This window comes from Diaphorina citri, unplaced genomic scaffold (genome assembly GCF_000475195.1).
Source record: "Diaphorina citri unplaced genomic scaffold, Diaci psyllid genome assembly version 1.1 scaffold2880, whole genome shotgun sequence".
Classification (NCBI taxonomy): domain Eukaryota; kingdom Metazoa; phylum Arthropoda; class Insecta; order Hemiptera; family Psyllidae; genus Diaphorina; species Diaphorina citri.
This window is the reverse complement of record NW_007380293.1, coordinates 1-17888: the sequence shown is the minus strand read 5'-3', so window position 1 is coordinate 17888 and position 17888 is coordinate 1. Positions and strand designations below refer to the sequence as shown.

Here is a 17888-nt window from a genome sequence, read left to right as displayed (position 1 = left end):
GGGCGTGGGTTGAATAAACACAACAGTTTACCATTGTGACCCAGATGTATTAAGAAAACACCATAAATAAATGAGAATCATAATAAACAAATAAACAGTAATTATTCTTTATGATAGCCATGTTATAATTGGAACCTTGACCGAATGAGAGGTAAGCACCGTAATTACCTATTACTATTAGAGCACTATGGTAAGTAGGCACTTAGATATTCGGTACCTACTTGGTACTTTATCCTCCTGCCTCGGTGGTGTAGTGGTCAAGGCGCTCGCCTGGTAAACAGGAGGGCGTGGGTTCAATCCCAGCCGAGGTATGGAATACCTACCTCGGTGGTGTAGTGGTCAAGGCGCTACCTACCTCGGTGGTGTAGTGGTCAAGGCGCTACCTAACTATCGAAAATTTTGTGCAGAAATGCGTACTTTCTTGCTCAGAACTTTAAGGTCCAATAATCATCTTAAACTAAGTAAGTGGTAACTGTTATGTGTGGAAGGTCGCGTATGATAAAGATGATCTGCTATCAAATCGGTCCTAATAATTCTTATTAGTTTAGTACTCATTTGTAATCTATGTAATACGACCACCAAAATTTGTTCATAGATTTTGAACCGTAGGTACAGGGTGTCTCTAATCTATAGGCACATACTATAAGGGTAGTGATATTATGTAGATCAGGTGTAGAATCCTTTTGGACAAGGTCGCCACAGTTCCCTCCTAAATTGAAGGAGAGTTCAATTTGTTTCATGGTATTATTGGGATTTCAGCTATATCCTCCATAATTTTGATAACCTATAGCCAGCCCGATAGGTACTTGAGAATATAAGATAGTCACCCATCCAAACTTGTGTCTTAGTTCTATTCACATTTTTAATCTCATTGATCCGTCAGGGAGAGAATGGTGTTTTTAACAACGCCGTAACTTGATTCAAACTTTTTTACCACTAAGCGTCATTCGTTATCCTGTATAAAATAGATGGGTATCACTCAGCCTTGACCTTTTCATCAGAGTACCAAAATATCTCACGCCATGTTACTTTTAAAGTATTTTTTATTGAATTAGATGATTTTATTTCAATTTGAAGCAGTAAAAAAAATGAAAGTCGATATTAGGAGAAAAAACTTACAAGATAATTATGGATATCTTCAAATAACATCCACAAATCAACTTTACAAAAAATACCGCTGATCCATAAAAGATGATTTGAACACTTCAACATCTTGGGTGATCTTCAGATATACATGTTTGAAACGAATTAATAAAGTCATGGTCTGAAGTCCATGACTGGCATGTTATGCCATCATTTTAGGAATTTTAGGTGATAGTGCTGTGTGCAGGTGTGTACCGAAAATTTGCTCACAAGTCTCATCAATCCAAAATAGCCGAACAAAATCCGGCCAAACAAGGACCATTTAATTTAGTCTTCACCAATACAGGATCAACAAGTGTTATTCATGAAATACACATTTTCAAAAGAAAACCTTCACAGTAGTAAAAATCGTTGGATAAAATGATGCTGTTCTCTACCGTGGGTGGTTCTCTAATCTTTTCTCCTTTGAAGTTTGAAGGCTTTAGTCTCGAAAATTGTATTGCATTACCGACCTAGGTAAATGCCACCCGGTAACATCCGTCTTGATCAAATATTTTGGTATGTTTCCAACCAAAAAATAGTCGAGTATTGCATTACCGACCTAGGTAAATGCCACCCGGTAACATCCGTCTTGATCAAATATTTTGGTATGTTTCCAACCAAAAAATAGTCGAGCTAAGCCCAAGGTATCTCTCATATTGGAATGTCTTCTACAGGATCAGTGCACATTATAGATTAGCAATGCTAGTTTTCTGCATGATTAGGTCTCGTAATTGTTTTTATTGACAATGGATATAATATTATATTTTCTGAACCTATTGACAATGCAGAGGTCTATTTGTTTTCATTTAATCGCCACGTATTTTTCTTCAAATCAAACAAAATTGCATGAAATATCCCAACAACTCTTTTCTCATTATGATTATATGGACTGATAGAATGGCGCTGGCCGGATGGATTCTTGTTAGTCACTAGTCATATTATATTCAGAGTGATACCTGCTTCTAGTACTCCAGAGTTCAGAGTATTTACAGGAAACTATCGAGGAAGGATCAAACAAAATTGCATGAAATATCCCAACAACTCTTTTCTCATTATGATTATATGGACTGATAGAATGGCGCTGGCCGGATGGATTCGTGTTAGTCACTAGTCATATTATATTCAGTGTGATACCTGCTTCTAGTACTCCAGAGTTCAGAGTATTTACAGGAAACTCTCGAGGAAGAAAATAGTGAAAACAGCATAGATTTTGCTAGCTTCATCATTATGGGCAACCGTATTTTGCCCAATGCTGTCCCTACCTCCTCAGCCTCGTGAAAACAACTCGACTAGTTTACACCGGATTACACTTAGGAAGCATAAAACGCGTGCGTGCTCTCCGCTCAAGTTTTTGAAAAAAGTACCATACCAGCAAAGGAGTTGAGTAAGTGAAAGGCATTTACTCACCAACTCTTTTCTCATTATGATTATATGGACTGATAGAATGGCGCTGGCCGGATGGATTCTTGTTAGTCACTAGTCATATTATATTCAGTGTGATACCTGCTTCTAGTACTCCAGAGTTCAGAGTATTTACAGGAAACTATCGAGGAAGAAAATAGTGAAAACACCATAGATTTTGCTAGCTTCATCATCATGGGCAACCGTATTTTGCCCACTGCTGTCCCTACCTCCTCAGCCTCGTGAAAACAACTCAACTAGTTTGAATTTCACCAAAAGATTCCAATAAGCATCAGGAAGGTTGCTTTACACCGGATTACACTAAAAAAAAATACTGCATAAAAATCTTGGGAAGGAGGTAGCGTACGAGCACTCGTGAATCTCAGGCTGCTGCCCCTTTTGGGTGTCCTGAGACAATGTTTGCAATCAGAAGTAATGCGAGTGAGGATCACCAGAAATAGATTAGAGGATAGAGCCAATTTTCTTCAAGAAGGATATTGACTCAGATTCCCTTGATGTACACCAAAATCGTACTAGTATAGGGTTGTAGGTACTAAAATTTCAAAGCTTACCAAATTGATCTATGCCCACGTACTTCCCAAACTTCAAATCGTCAGTTAGATACAATGTTTTCCAACAGTTCTTCGGACCTCCATTTTCTTTGTATATTTTTCTGAGATTTTCCAACACATTGATACCAAGAAAGTTCTTTAGTTTCGACATTATCGTGAGAAGAAAAAATATCGAATATTGTCGAATTTAGCTTGGTTTGACAGAGGGAACTTTAACTGCTATGGTCTTATCGTCCCGAAATCGAAGAGAGAAGGAAGACAGGATAGGAGAAAGCCAGCCGTTCCGAGAACGAACATTATCCCATCAGGATAAAATCCGCCCCGGGCGGGAATCGAACCCGCGGTCTAGCGCTTACAAGGCAGACGCGCTACCAACTAAGCTAACTAGGCTGGCCCCTGAGTTGCTTTATTTTGACCATCCGGGCAAATGCGTGCTGCTGACTCCTCCCGGTCCCATTCGGTGGGCAAGGTTAATTAGACGAGGCGGGTAGCTGGTCGCCAAACCTTGAGACAAGAAAAGTAATTTTTGCATATAAGAGTCCATGAAAATACCTCTACCTATTGTAAAAAAATAAAATAAATAAAAACCAATATAGGTAGGTACCAATAACTATATTATCATAAACACCTTTTTCACGACTCTAGTCTGATTAGAATGACGATAAAACCTAAAGCTGTGTCCACACAGTCGGCGGCCGTTGCGCATCGATCGATGTGAAACAAATACAAAAGACAACTACGATAAAACCTAAAGCTGTGTCCACACAGTCGGCGGCCGTTGCGCATCGATCGATGTGAAACAAATACAAAAGACAACTTTTTTTTTCAGTCGACTATGTGTGGACACAGCTTAATTTCATGTCCCGGGCAATCATCAGAAGGAGTACCTAACTAGATACGGAACAACTTGAGCTAAGACATGTGATCTGGGTCATTTAGAAACCGATTAGAATTAATTTAGGTATAGGTAAGTAGGTGTCTAAAGGGATTCAGGCCGAATTATGTTCTATTTACGAAACCCGACCTGCATAATGTACGTAAAGGTGTGTCCACACATACTGAACGGTCCACACTGCCTCGACAGCATAGATTCACCTCGTCGATCGACCAATATTGACCATGTTTGGACTCACCTTGGAGCTCTCTCAACTAAAATGTGTTTGACTTAATCCGCTCCAGGAGACACGATGGTAAACTAAGCCGCTCCCCGTGTCCAATGCAAGACTTTAACGAGGATGCGGAAAAGAAGTACAACATAGTCAACTTTAAAAGGAGTCTCAAACTGTTGGGTTTTGACCCGGAAGAGTTTGGTATAGAAGCGAACTCGGGCGCTACAAAACCGAGAACCAAGTAAGTTTCTTCTTAAATGAAAGTTAGAGCCTGTTCCCACTTGTTGTTCGGAAAAAATCGTGTCGTATGTAGTGGGAACATTCTTATATTACATTGGCTACAGGACATTTGGAAAAAAATTGGGTCAAACTCACGACAAGTTGGGAACGAGCTATCTCATTAAAATTTCCACCAGGGTTCGATTCCTCGGTGAGTAAGGTTTTTTGTCCTCGTAGGTACATCGTCTTAGTTGATGCAGTTAAGATACTCGATAATTTCTTATCCTCTTTCCGGCCTAAGTTCTGGATGCAGTCAACCTTGTGAGGCCAATCAAATAAATTAGACAGTCCCAAATAAGTTCGTTTTTCGTTGTTTGAAACTGCCTAGTTGTTTGAAAATGAGCAAATCGGCCACCAAAGAGTTAGTTCTTTGGTGGCCGATTTAAACTGTAGTTTACATCGAGGTTTAGGCGTCCTCCGTAACGTAGACGATCGTTTACTACAGTTTACATCGGTCACCAAAGGGTTAATTGACTGTACACAGCCTTCGGTTAGGCAAATTCACCAACCAAAACCTAGAACTAAAATAATAGGCAAGTACATACGTGTGACCTACTTCTGATTTTTACTCGGTAATTATGTCCAAAGCTTTGATAAATTACAAACACTCGGTGCTAGATCACTTAAAATTACTCCAGTGGAGTGGTTACCTGCTTATGACATATCTATAATGGATAGACACATAGATAAGTAAGAGTATTTCACATTAGGTAGATAATAGGTACGGCATAGAATCGTAGGTAGATACCTATGAGTATGATCGGGAGAGATATAAAAGTATCGCACACACTGATAGAATGGCGCTGGCCGGATGGATTCTTGTTAGTCACTAGTCATATTATATTCAGAGTGATACCTGCTTCTAGTACTCCAGAGTTCAGAGTATTTACAGGAAACTATCGAGGAAGGAAATAGTGAAAACAGCATAGATTTTGCTAGCTTCATCATTATGGGCAACCGTATTTTGCCCAATGCTGTCCCTACCTCCTCAGCCTCGTGAAAACAACTCGACTAGTTTACAGGAAACTATCGAGGAAGAAAATAGTGAAAACACCATAGATTTTGCTAGCTTCATCATTATGGGCAACCGTATTTTGCCCAATGCTCGCCCTACCTCCTCAGCCTCGTGAAAACAACTCACCTACTTTGAATTCCACCAAAAGATTCTAATAAGCATCAGGAAAGTTGCTTTACACCGGATTACACTTAGGAAGCATAAAACGCGTGCGTGCTCTCCGCTCTCTGAGATTTTCCAACACATTGATACCAAGAAAGTTCTTCAGTTTCGACATTATCGTGAGAAGAAAGAATATCGAATATTGTCGAATTTAGCTTGGAAATACGTAAATTCAAATTGATTTGAAATATGTAGTTGTTGTGTGATTATTTTGAATACAAACATTATTTTAAAGGCCAATAAAATAGTAGAACTTGATGAAAGTCGATAGTGTAAGCACCGTTGCGTGAATCAATTTGATAAACTAGGGTGACATCTGACAAGATGAAACGGAAATGTAGTTACAATGTTTCGGGGGTAGAGAGTTGAAATATTATCATTTGGTTGGTGGATGTGCCAGAAATACCAACTACCCCAGTGCAAGATGGGGTCTAGTATGAACATAACAGAAGGGGAAGGGTTACAACACACTATTAGTGGACATATTATTATGATAAAACTACCAAACGTTCTATTACGGAATGAAACCGGAGAAATTTCTATTTACTTTATTAGTGGATGTGCTAAAACTACCAAATGTTTTAATACAGAATAAAAAGGGAGCCATTTACCATCAGTACATGTGTAAAAACTACCAAATGTTTTAATACGGAATGAAAGGTGAGAAATTTCCATTTATTTACAGGAAACTATCGAGGAAGAAAATAGTGAAAACACCATAGATTTTGCTAGCTTCATCATTATGGGCAACCGTATTTTGCCCAATACTGTCCCTACCTCCTCAGCCTCGTGAAAACAACTCACCTAGTTTGAATTCCACCAAAAGATTCTAATAAGCATCAGGAAGGTTGCTTTACACCGGATTACACTTAGGAAGCATAAAATGCGTGCGTGTTCTCCGCTCAAGTTTAAAAAAAGTACCATACCAGCAAAGGAGTTGAGTAAATAAAAGGCATTTACTCAGCTTTACACAGATTTCCTTAGCAACACATGCCATTCTTATAGAAGATTCTCTTTTATATAAAGAGATATTAATAACATAAAAATGTTATCGACAAGGAATTATTCCCATTACATAATTTTCTCTACAGGGAGCCTACATAGGCATCTTAGTTTTCCCTCCCACCACAGATACCTAACATTTCCTCGTGTGACGTAACCAGGTAAGTTGAGATTTCTAAAGGTATCACCATGACAACCAACACAAACAAATACCTGGTACGTATTATGTTGCTAAAGTCTCGCTACTAGCTAAGTAACAAGTACGTCCTTTGTGCAGAGCTTATGTACGATCTGAGATTTTCCAACACATTGATACCAAGAAAGTTCTTCAGTTTCGACATTATCGTGAGAAGAAAGAATATCGAATATTGTCGAATTCAGCTTGGAAATACGTAAATTCAAATTGATTTGAAATAGTGTTGTTGTGTGATTATTTTGAATACAAACATTATTTTAAGGGCCAATAAAATAGTAGAACTTGGTGAAAGCCGATAGTGTAAGCACCGTTGCGTGTGGTTAGTATTAAGATGGGTTACCAACTGGGCAAACCGTTTTGCTGGCTTTCTTCGGTCCTACTCAGGTTGGGTGGGGAGGTAAGTACTGGTCACCAAATGGAGCATAAAACTCCCGTCAATAAAGACCTTAGCGATTTATAAGGTGACTTTAAAGTTTTAAACCTTTATCAAGCCCGTTCGTATTTGTTCTCGATTTCATAAAAAAGACCAACCTCAAAATGTAAACCTTTTCCTATCAGTGTATATAACATTTTATGTTTATGTTAGCACACTAATAAATGTTAATAAAAAGAACTTGGTGAAAGCCGATAGTGTAAGCACCGTTGCGTGTGGTTAGTATTAAGATCTGGGCAAACCGTTTTGCTGGCTTTCTTCGGTCCTACTCAAGTTGGGTGAGGAGGTAGGTACTGCTCACCAAATGGAGCAAAAAACTCCCGTCAATAAAGACCTTAGCAATTTATAAGGTGACTTTAAAGTTTTAAACCTTTATCAAGCCCGTTCGTATTCATTTCAGCTGACCACTCACACCGACAGATGCTCGCCAAAGCGGTCTACGAGGAATGGTACTTCAAAAAACGAGACGAGGCTCTCAAAAAACGAGAACAAGCAGTGAAGCAGTCGAAAATTCGACAGTGGGAGAGAGAACACGTACGTCTGTTGCCTCTTTTACCTCTTTTGTTTGCTTTTTTCTTACTTTTTTTTTAATTTTCTCTAGTAGTTTATGGGCTGTAATTGCCCACTTGACCCCGGAATTACTTAGTCCTAAAAACGCGATTTTTCAAGATAGCCCATGGCATATAAGTAGGTTCTTGCCCATAAAAAAATTTTCTCTAGTAGTTTATGGGCTGTAATTGCCCACTTGACCCCGGAATTACTTAGTCCTAAAAACGCGATTTTTCAAGATAGTCCATGGAATATAAGTAGGTTAATCTTGCCCATAAATTATTATAATAAAACATCCGTAGTACCGTAGCCACCAGTCAATTCCGCAAAGATGTTTATGTTTATCTTGCCCATAAATTATTATAATAAAACATCCGTAGTACCTATCGTAGCCACCAGTCAATTCCGCAAAGATGTTTATGTTTACCTTGCCCATAAATTATTATAATAAAACATCCGTAGTACCTATCGTAGCCACCAGTCAATTCCGCAAAGATGTTTATGTTTACCTAGAACATTGTGAGAAATACCTTCGGTCCAAATTAACACCGCACTCTATCACATTAAACATTGTGAGAAATACCTTCGGTCCAAATTAACACCGCACTCTATCACATTTTATTGACATAAGCAGGTTACGAACACAGTTTCAGAATTGCTTACAATATTGAATTATGGACACTACTTTATCACGTTCCATACAGTTGTTTTGGTAATTTTGGTGAGAATGTCCAAAAATAATGATTAGCTAAAGAAGTGCCTGAATATGTGTGACCTGTAATAATATTTCTTACAATTTAGGCAGGCCCGTTAACTGTAACGAACACAGTTTTTTTCTTCAATTTCCTATAATTTGTCTTGTACCTGCCTACTAGTCAATCCGTGAGAGATGGAAAATTGCTGTCCTGTCCGTATAAATCAAGTTATCAATAAATCAATTTGATAAACTAGGGTGACATCTGACAAGATGAAACGGAAATGTAGTTAGAATGTTTCGGGGGTAGAGAGTTGATTTAGACCTCATTCTCACGATAAGCGTTAAATTCGCATGCGTTGAATGCAATTGACAAATAACAGACGATCAGAGGCCCAAACACAAACACCACTGGTATGATAGATACTAGATAGGCTTTATTTTGACAAATCGTTGAAACAAGTCTCAAGTCTTTCGAATAGAACAAACAAAGAATGAAATACTTGCTGATAATTGTGACAAGCATTTGGTACATCACACAGATTCACAGAAGTCACAAAAAATTAGTTAATTTGCATTTGCGAATTACGAGTAGGTAAGTAGGTGTCTATCTGTCTATACAGTAAAATTAATTAGGAAATGTAGTTACAATGTTTCGGGGGTAGAGAGTTGATTTAGACCTCATTCTCACGATAAGCGTTAAATTCGCATGCGTTGAATGCAATAAAATTGACAAATAACAGACGATCAGAGGCCCAAACACAAACACCACTGGTATGATATATGATAGATAGGCTTTATTTTGACAAATCGTTGAGACAAGTCTCAAGTCTTTTGAATAGAACAAACAAAGAATGAAATACTTGCTGATAATTGTGACAAGCATTTGGTACATCACACAGATTCACAGAAGTTACAAAAATTTAGTTAATTTGCATTTGCGAATTACGAGTAGGTAAGAATGCAATTGACAAATAACAGACGATCAGAGGCCCAAACACAAACACCACTGGTATGATAGATACTAGATAGGCTTTATTTTGACAAGTCGTTGAGACAAGTCTCAAGTCTTTCGAATAGAACAAACAAAGAATGAAATACTTACTGATAATTGTGACAAGCATTATTTGGTACATCACACAGATTTACAGAAGTTACAAAAATTTAGTTAGGTAATTTGCATTTGCGAATTACGAGTAGGTAAGTAGGTAGGTGTCTATCTGTCTATACAGTAAAATTAATTAATTATTATGATCGAATTGATTTTCAGAACAAAAACGAAACCAAGAAGAAATGCCAAGAAACGTACGAAGAATGGCTGAACAAGAAGAAACTGCAGCAGAAAATGGAAAAGATCAAAGCATCCTCCATGATGAACAACTTCAACAAGCGGTAAGTTAAAAACAGGCCAGTCCACACATAATTTCGGGGGTAGAGAGTTGATTTAGACCTCATTTAGATTTAGACCTCATTATTATGATCGAATTTACTTTCAGAACAAAAACGAAACCAAGAAGTTAGAATGTTCATGGAAATTGAATAGGTAAATATTTTCGTGATTTACACACTTATAAAATGTTAAAAACAAACAGGAGAAGAAACTGCAGCAGAAAATGGAAAAGATCAAAGCATCCTCCATGATGAACAACTTCAACAAGCGGTAAGTTAAAAACAGGCCAGTACACACATAATTTCGGGGGTAGAGAGTTGATTTAGACCTCATTATTATGATCGAATTGACTTTCAGAACAAAAACGAAACCAAGAAGTTACAATATCCATGTCTATGGAAATTGAATAGGTAAATATTTTCGTGATTTAGACACTTATAAAACAAACATACAAAGAGGTAAACATTAAATACCCAATTACTTTATTATTCTAATTCGCAGACAAAGTCATCAAGAAAAGGCCGAGCTTGCATTTCACGCGTGGAAAAAGGAAAAAGAAATAGCTCTGCAAAAGAAAATGGAGGACAAGAAAAAGGAAAAAGAAAACCAAGAAGAAGAGGAAAAAGAACGGAAAAGAATTGAAGCAGAGAAGGTAAGACGAAATGTAAAGGACTTTTGGCACATCCACTAAAATTATTACCTCGTTTTAAAACCCAATCTTTGTCTTATAGGTACTCGTACCATTGTGTTTCTATCTTCCTATTTAGTAGGTACCTTTGGCACATCCACTAAAAATAAGTATTAATGTTCTCAGTTTCTCCGCTCTTTATTGCGATCTTTCAGTCTTAAAGTAGGTAGGTATTCTCCAAAAAAGCCACAAAAATGGAGGACAAGAAAAAGGAAAAAGAAAACCAAGAAGAAGAGGAAAAAGAACGGAAAAGAATTGAAGCAGAGAAGGTAAGACGAAAATAATGTAAAGCACTTTTGGCACATCCACTAAAATTATTACCTCGTTTTAAAACCCAATCTTTGTCTTATAGTACTCGTACCATTGTGTTTCTATCTTCCTATTTAGTATGTAGGTACCTTTGGCACATCCACTAAAAATAAGTATTAATATTCTCAGTTTCTCCGCTCTTTATTGCGATCTTTCAGTCTTACAGTAGGTATTCTCCAAAAAAGCCACAATTTAGAAGAGCGCACATCCACTAAAATTATTACCTCGTTTTAAAACCCAATCTTTGTCTTATAGGTACTCGTACCATTGTGTTTCTATCTTCCTATTTACTAGGTACCTTTGGCACATCCACTAAAAATAAGTATTAATATTCTCAGTTTCTCCGCTCTTTATTGCGATCTTTCAGTTTTACAGTAGGTATTCTCCAAAAAAACCACACTTTAGAAGAGTAATTAAAAAGGGCTTAGTCGCAACCCAGCCTTCGGTTAGGCAAATTCACCAACCAAAACCTAGAACTAAAATAATAGGCAAGTACCTACATACGTGTGACCTACTTCTGATTTTTACCCGGTAATTATGTCCAAAGCTTTGATAAATTACAAACACTCGGTGCTAGATCACTTAAAATTACTCTAGTGGAGTGACAAAACCGAGAACCAAGTAAGTTTCTTCTTAAATGAAAGTTAGAGCCTGTTCCCACTTGTTGTTCGGAAAAAAATCGTGTCGTATGTAATCGTGTCGGAACACTCTTATATTACATTGGCTACAGGACATTCGGAAAAAAATTGGGTCAAACTCACGACAAGTTAGGAACGGGCTATCTCATTAAAATTTCCACCAGGGTTCGATTCCTCGGAGAGTCAAGATTTTTTGTTGATGCAGTTAAGATACTCGAGGTACATCGTCTTAGTTGATGCAGTTAAGATAGATACTCGATAATTTCTTATCCTCTTTCCGGCCTAAGTTCTGGATGCAGTCAACCTTGTGAGGCCAATCAACCTTCGTTTTTCGTTGCTTGAAACTGCCTAGTTGTTTGAAAATGAGCAATAACTAGTTAGCTCTTTGGTGACCGATTTAAACTGCAGTTTACATCGAGATTTAGGCGTCCTCCGTAATGTAGACGTTCGTTTACTACAGTTTACATCGGTCACCAAAGGGTTAATTGACCGTACGAAGTGAACCGAAGCGAATACAATAGTCCGTCCACTATACCTTTTATTATTAGTAATAATAAAGGAAGGACGGACTCCCAAATAAGTTCGTTTTTCGTTGCTTGAAACTGCCTAGTTGTTTGAAAATGAGCAAATCGGCCACCAAAGAGTTAGTTCTTTGGTGGCCGATTTAAAGTGTAGTTTACATCGAGGTTTAGGCGTCCTCCGTAACGTAGACATTCGTTTACTACAGTTTACATCGGTCACCAAAGGGTTAATTGACTGTACCTGGAGTGATTACCTGCTTATGACATATCTATAATGGATAGACACATAGATAAGTAAGAGTATTTCACATTAGGTAGATAATAGGTACGACATAGAATCGTAGGTAGATACCTATGAGTATGATCGGGAGAGATATAAAAGTATCGCACACGTATGTCACATTAGGTAGATAATAGGTACGACATAGAATCGTAGGTAGATACCTATGAGTATGATCGGGAGAGATATAAAAGTATCGCACACGAAGGTATGAAGGTACCAATAGGTACCATATGCGTGGTAGATAATAGGTACGACATAGAATCGTAGGTAGATACCTATGAGTATGATCGGGAGAGATATAAAAGTATCGCACACGTATGAAGGTACCAATAGGTACCATAATTATGCGTGGTAGAGTGGCGTAGATTGTGCTTTCGGGTCTTTTATTTTTCCTTTCACGGAGCCAGCCTAGTTGAAGAGTAGCGCAGGAGGTAACGAATTCACACCCTTTGACCATTTTCTACCCGAGTTAGTGAGTCTGCCTTATAAGGTCTTGGGTGGACGTCACCGAGTCACGAGGAGCTATCTGTAAGAAGGAAAGGTCTTCCTCAGGAGCTCAGGACTGAGAAGAAAACTAAGGTTCCGGGACTCTAAAGGTATGTCCAAACATAGTCGACCGGCCGTCGATTGACATCGATCGACGAGGAAAATCTGTGTTGTCGAGGCAGTGTGGACGGTTCAGTCAACATCGATCGATGCGATGGCCAGTCGACTATGTGTGGACACACCTTAGGAAGTGAAGTAAGATCTTCCTCAGGAGCTCATGACTGAGAATAAAACTAGGATGTCGGACACCCAAACGAGTGACTTGGTTTCAAGAACTCTAAAGATGTGTTCAAACTGGCCCACCGTCCGTCAATCGACATCGATCACGAGGAGCTATCTGTAAGAAGGAAAGGTCTTCCTCAGGAGCTCAGGACTGAGAAGAAAACTAAGGTTCCGGGACTCTAAAGGTATGACCAAACATAGTCGACCGGCCGTCGATTGACATCGATCGACGAGGAAAATCTATGTTGTCGAGGCAGTGTGGACGGTTCAGTCAACATCGATCGATGCGATGGCCGGTCGACTATGTGTGGACACATCTTAGGAAGTGAAGTAAGATCTTCCTCAGGAGCTCAGGACTGAGAATAAAACTAGGATGTCGGACACCCAAACGAGTGACTTGGTTTCCAGAACTCTAAATCTCTAAAGATGTGTTCAAACTGGCCCACCGTCCGTCAATCGACATCGATAGATGTCGACTGAACCGTCCACACTGCCTTGAAAACATAGATTCACCACGTGTTGACTATGTTTGGACACACCTTAATATATCAGGAAGCTCCACACTTCAATAAATAACTATAGCATTTCAACACTCTAAATTAGGAGAAATCCAATATTAGGAGTTCTTCCACTCTAAGTCTCTTACAACTTGTGGCACCGTATCAGTCATTTTCTTCCTCCATGAAGATCCTTTCAGTTGTCTGATCGCCCATGAGATCTTTCAGTCTCTTGGAGACAAGAGGACAATTATTGTGGAGTTGGGGCTATTCTAGCAAACAATTCTGACGTCATATTTCACACTCCTCATGTAGAAAATATTGATAAAGGGTATGACGTTTTTTTTTTTTTTCATCGGTGGTGAGTGAGAAGAGAAGAGTGCGGAGTCCGAACGGGTCATTGTTTAAAATCCCAGCGTTTTAAATGTCACCACCCTTTGGAAAGGTAGCTATCTAGTCAATTGGTTTAGTGTTGGAAGTTTTATTACTGATTTATTTTTGAACTTTTTAAATGATTATTGAAATTTTGTTATTTAATGCTAAGCTAGACTTTTTGAAAATAGAGTTAGAATATTTTCCATAACACCATGCGTTTTCATTGTTCATGTCTTAGTTTTTGGTGAAAGTTCTAATAGCCATATCATTTTCATAGATATTAAGATTAACTTAATTTCTTCGTTATTATTTCACTGGGATATGAAGACGTTATTTCTTTCAATTACTATGTACACTGTACAGTAGGGGATATGAAGACGTTATTTCTTTCAATTACTATTATGTACACTGTACAGCCTCCTTAACCTGGAATAGGTATCACAATTATCTATCTGACCGAGTCGTTTAACGTTCGAGTTCGAATTCCCGCCAAGGTAATATAGCTTTTTTACCCTTACCGGATAGGACCAAAAAGTCCCTTTACCCCAGCAGTCTAAACAAGGTCTTGCTTCTCAATATTTGATTCTGTGCTAGACGAGAGCAAGGCAAAACCGGACTGTGATGTAATCACGTTGAATTTCAGTGACCGTCGCGTCGACCGCCGGTGGGAAACTGGTGAATTCACCGTGTTTAGAAACGCTGCCGCGCGGTCTATTATGGAGACGCACTTTAGGACTTTGAAATTTTAAGTCAAAATAATGCCAATGTCCTTTTGTCAATGGTGTTTTTATTATTGTCATTCTACTAGTATTTTATTGTAGTTCATCCACTGGTCTACTACTCTCGTTTGTACCTACATCGAGGACCCAATTCAAAGTAGGTATACTTCTTCAGTGAATTCCGTGATCTATTTTCAAGCCTCGTATCTCAAGGCCAATTACCAAATGACATGTGTCTCAACATACGTCTCATGAGGACATACCTACATCACAAACAGGACATACTATGTCGCAGTACTTCCTGATTTCAAGCCTGGTTCAGAGATAAAAGTACATTTCATGTATGATAACATCCACCTTGGTTCCCTGCAGGCACGAGGAGCTATCTGTAAGAAGGAAAGGTCTTCCTCAGGAGCTCAGGACTGAGAAGAAAACTGAGGTTCCGGGACTCTAAAGGTATGTCCAAACAGTGACATCGATCGACGAGGAAAATCTATGTGCCGCATGGGAGAGAGGAGGGTGAGAAAGGTGAGGGTAGAAAGGGGGTAGAGAAGGTGAGAAATGAGAAGGGGTGGGTGAGAGGAAAGGAAAAAGGAGATGAGAAGGGGGTAGAGAGGTTAGAAAGTAGGAAGGGTGGTGCAGAGAGAGGGAGGAGGAGGAGGAGAAGGGAGGGTCAGGGTGAGAAAGGGTAGACTGTAGAGGATATGAGAAAGTAGGAAGAAGAGAGAGAGAAGGAGAAAGAGGAGAGGGGAAAAGGAGATGAGAAAGGGGTAGAGGAGTGAGAAAGAAGGAGAAGAGGTGGGTGAGAAGGAGAGGAAGGAGGGTGAGATGGAAGATAGAAGGGAATTAGATGGTGGTGGGAAGAGAGAACCCGGGGGAATAGGCTATGAAAATGAACCCATGCTATTCAAGAAAGGAGGGGGAACTGAGGTAGATGGTAAGGGATATTTCTTCGTTATTATTTCACTGGGATATGAAGACGTTATTTCTTTCAATTACTATGTACCTACACTGTACAGCCTCCTTAATCTGGAATAGGTATCACATTAATCCATCTGACCGAGTCGTTTAACGTTCCAGTTCGAATTCCCGCCAAGGCAATATAGCTTTTTACCCTTACCGGATAGGACCCTTTACCTCAGCAATCTAAACAAGGTCTTGCTTCTCAATGTTTGATTCTGTGCTAGACGAGAGCAAGGCAAAACCGGACCGTCTCAGAAGTTAGAGCAGACGATGCCGCTTTGTTTTGTCTAAAAATAGTCTAAATTGACAATATTCTTGGACATACTCAAAAAATAGTCTAAATTAACAATATTTTCGGACATACTCGAACTATTAAGATGCATTAGGCACACAATTCCACACACATCTACAGCAACGCATACATCACCGAAGATATTAGGGTCGCCTCAGTTTCTCAAGTGTTTCCTAGTGTTGTGCAATTCACATTCAGAAAAGTTTCAGCACAAGTGATATTAGTCAGTTGGATCGCACAGACCATGGTAAAGTTTAGCGCTAGCAACTAACCAACTAACGACAGTAAAGTCCATAGTGTAAAACGAAACCCAGGACAATTTTCATGTCAGAGTAGACAGACCGTGTGTGTGTTACTTTTCACGAGGCTGACAACCAATGTGTTACTTTCTGCCTGTGCTTGAACAACTATTCAGAAAAGTTTCAGCACAAGTGATATTAGTCAGTTGGATCGCACAGACCATGGTAAAGTTTAGCGCTAGCAACTAACCAACTAACTACAGTAAAGTCCATAGTGTAAAAAAAGTCAGACTATATGCAAAATTTAAGCCTCTAAAGGTGTGTCCACACTTGGTCCACCGGCCATCGATCGACATCGACTGAACCGTCCACATTGCCTTGACAACATAGATTTACCTCGTCGATCGACGGCCAGTCGACTATGTTTGGACTTTGGACACACCTTTACAAACTATTCTCGGAACGGCTGGCTTTCTCCTATCCTGTGTCCCTTCTCTCTTCGATTTCGGGACGATAAGACCTTAACAGTTACAGTTCCCTCTATCAAACCTCTGTTTTTCTTTTAATCCCCCAAGTTTATTTCATCCCTTTCACATCCACAGGTCTGGGTCGACCCGCTATTTCCGAGCTGGCATTGAGTGCTGTACAACGGAGTGGATACCTTCTAGAGCATCACCGCCTAGAGCACGCTTCTCGTAGCTGTTCCACTTGGGTGGCGGTAGGCGACGTTTCGACCGCCTCCCAGTTACCGTCACCTCACGGCTCCTCCGTAGTGAACGCCCCACAACCTCCCTCCTTCACACCGGCTGATCTCATCAAGTCCGTCAATAAGAAAGTACGAATAAAATGGTTCCCAAATACACTTCATCAACCTTTTTTGCTTCCTATTTTTTCCCATAAAATACACGATATAAAATCACACCGGCTGATCTCATCAAGTCCGTCAATAAGAAAGTACGAATAAGATGGTTCCCAAATACACTTCATCAACCTTTTTTGCTTCCTATTTTTTCCCCACATAAAATACACGATATTAAGGTAGAAAGATGAAAATTTACAAATTCCAACACATGAATTACAAATTCTAGAATAATGTAGATACCGTTTTATTTTCGTCTCATTGCAAGATGACCTTTTCAGATTCTTTACCCGTCTAATATGATAGTTCCAAGAAACCCCCCATTCACACCGGCTGATCTCATCAAGTCCGTCAATAAGAAAGTACGAATAAGATGGTTCCCAAATACACTTCATCAACCTTTTTTGCTTCCCATTTTTTTCCCATAAAATAGACGATATTAAGGTAGAAAGATGACAATTTACTAATTCCAACACATGAATTACAAATTCTAGAATAATGTAGATACCGTTTTATTTTCGTCTCATTGCAAGATGACCTTATCAGCTTTTCAGATTCTTTACCCGTCTAATATGATAGTTCCAAGAAAATTTACAAATTCCAACACATGAATTACAAATTCTAGAATAATGTAGATACCGTTTTATTTTCGTCTCATTGCAAGATGACCTTTTCAGCTTTTCAGATTCTTTACCCGTCTAATATGATAGTTCCAAGAAACCCCCCATCCAGCCATTTCTGATCTAATCATACCTAACCACTTTCTCTCTGTGTCAGGTCCGACAAACGTACATTCGACGGCGCTTGCTG

The 17888-nt window shown here is 39.1% G+C and overlaps 1 protein-coding gene and 1 long non-coding RNA gene across 2 annotated transcripts; both read left to right on the top strand.

The window, feature by feature from the left end:
• Window positions 1–7698: 7698 nt before the first annotated feature.
• LOC113471726 (axoneme-associated protein mst101(2)-like) lies at window positions 7699–10663 on the top strand. The gene is made up of 3 exons (XM_026831102.1): window positions 7699–7828; window positions 9808–9929; window positions 10429–10663. Exons 1-3 carry the CDS (start codon window positions 7715–7717, stop codon window positions 10616–10618), a joined length of 426 nt encoding a protein of 141 aa, XP_026686903.1. The 5' UTR covers window positions 7699–7714; the 3' UTR covers window positions 10619–10663.
• Window positions 10664–16390: 5727 nt separating this feature from the next.
• LOC113471724 lies at window positions 16391–17888 on the top strand. The gene is made up of 3 exons (XR_003394312.1): window positions 16391–16444; window positions 16822–17054; window positions 17856–17888. It is a non-coding gene; the product is annotated as an uncharacterized LOC113471724 (long non-coding RNA).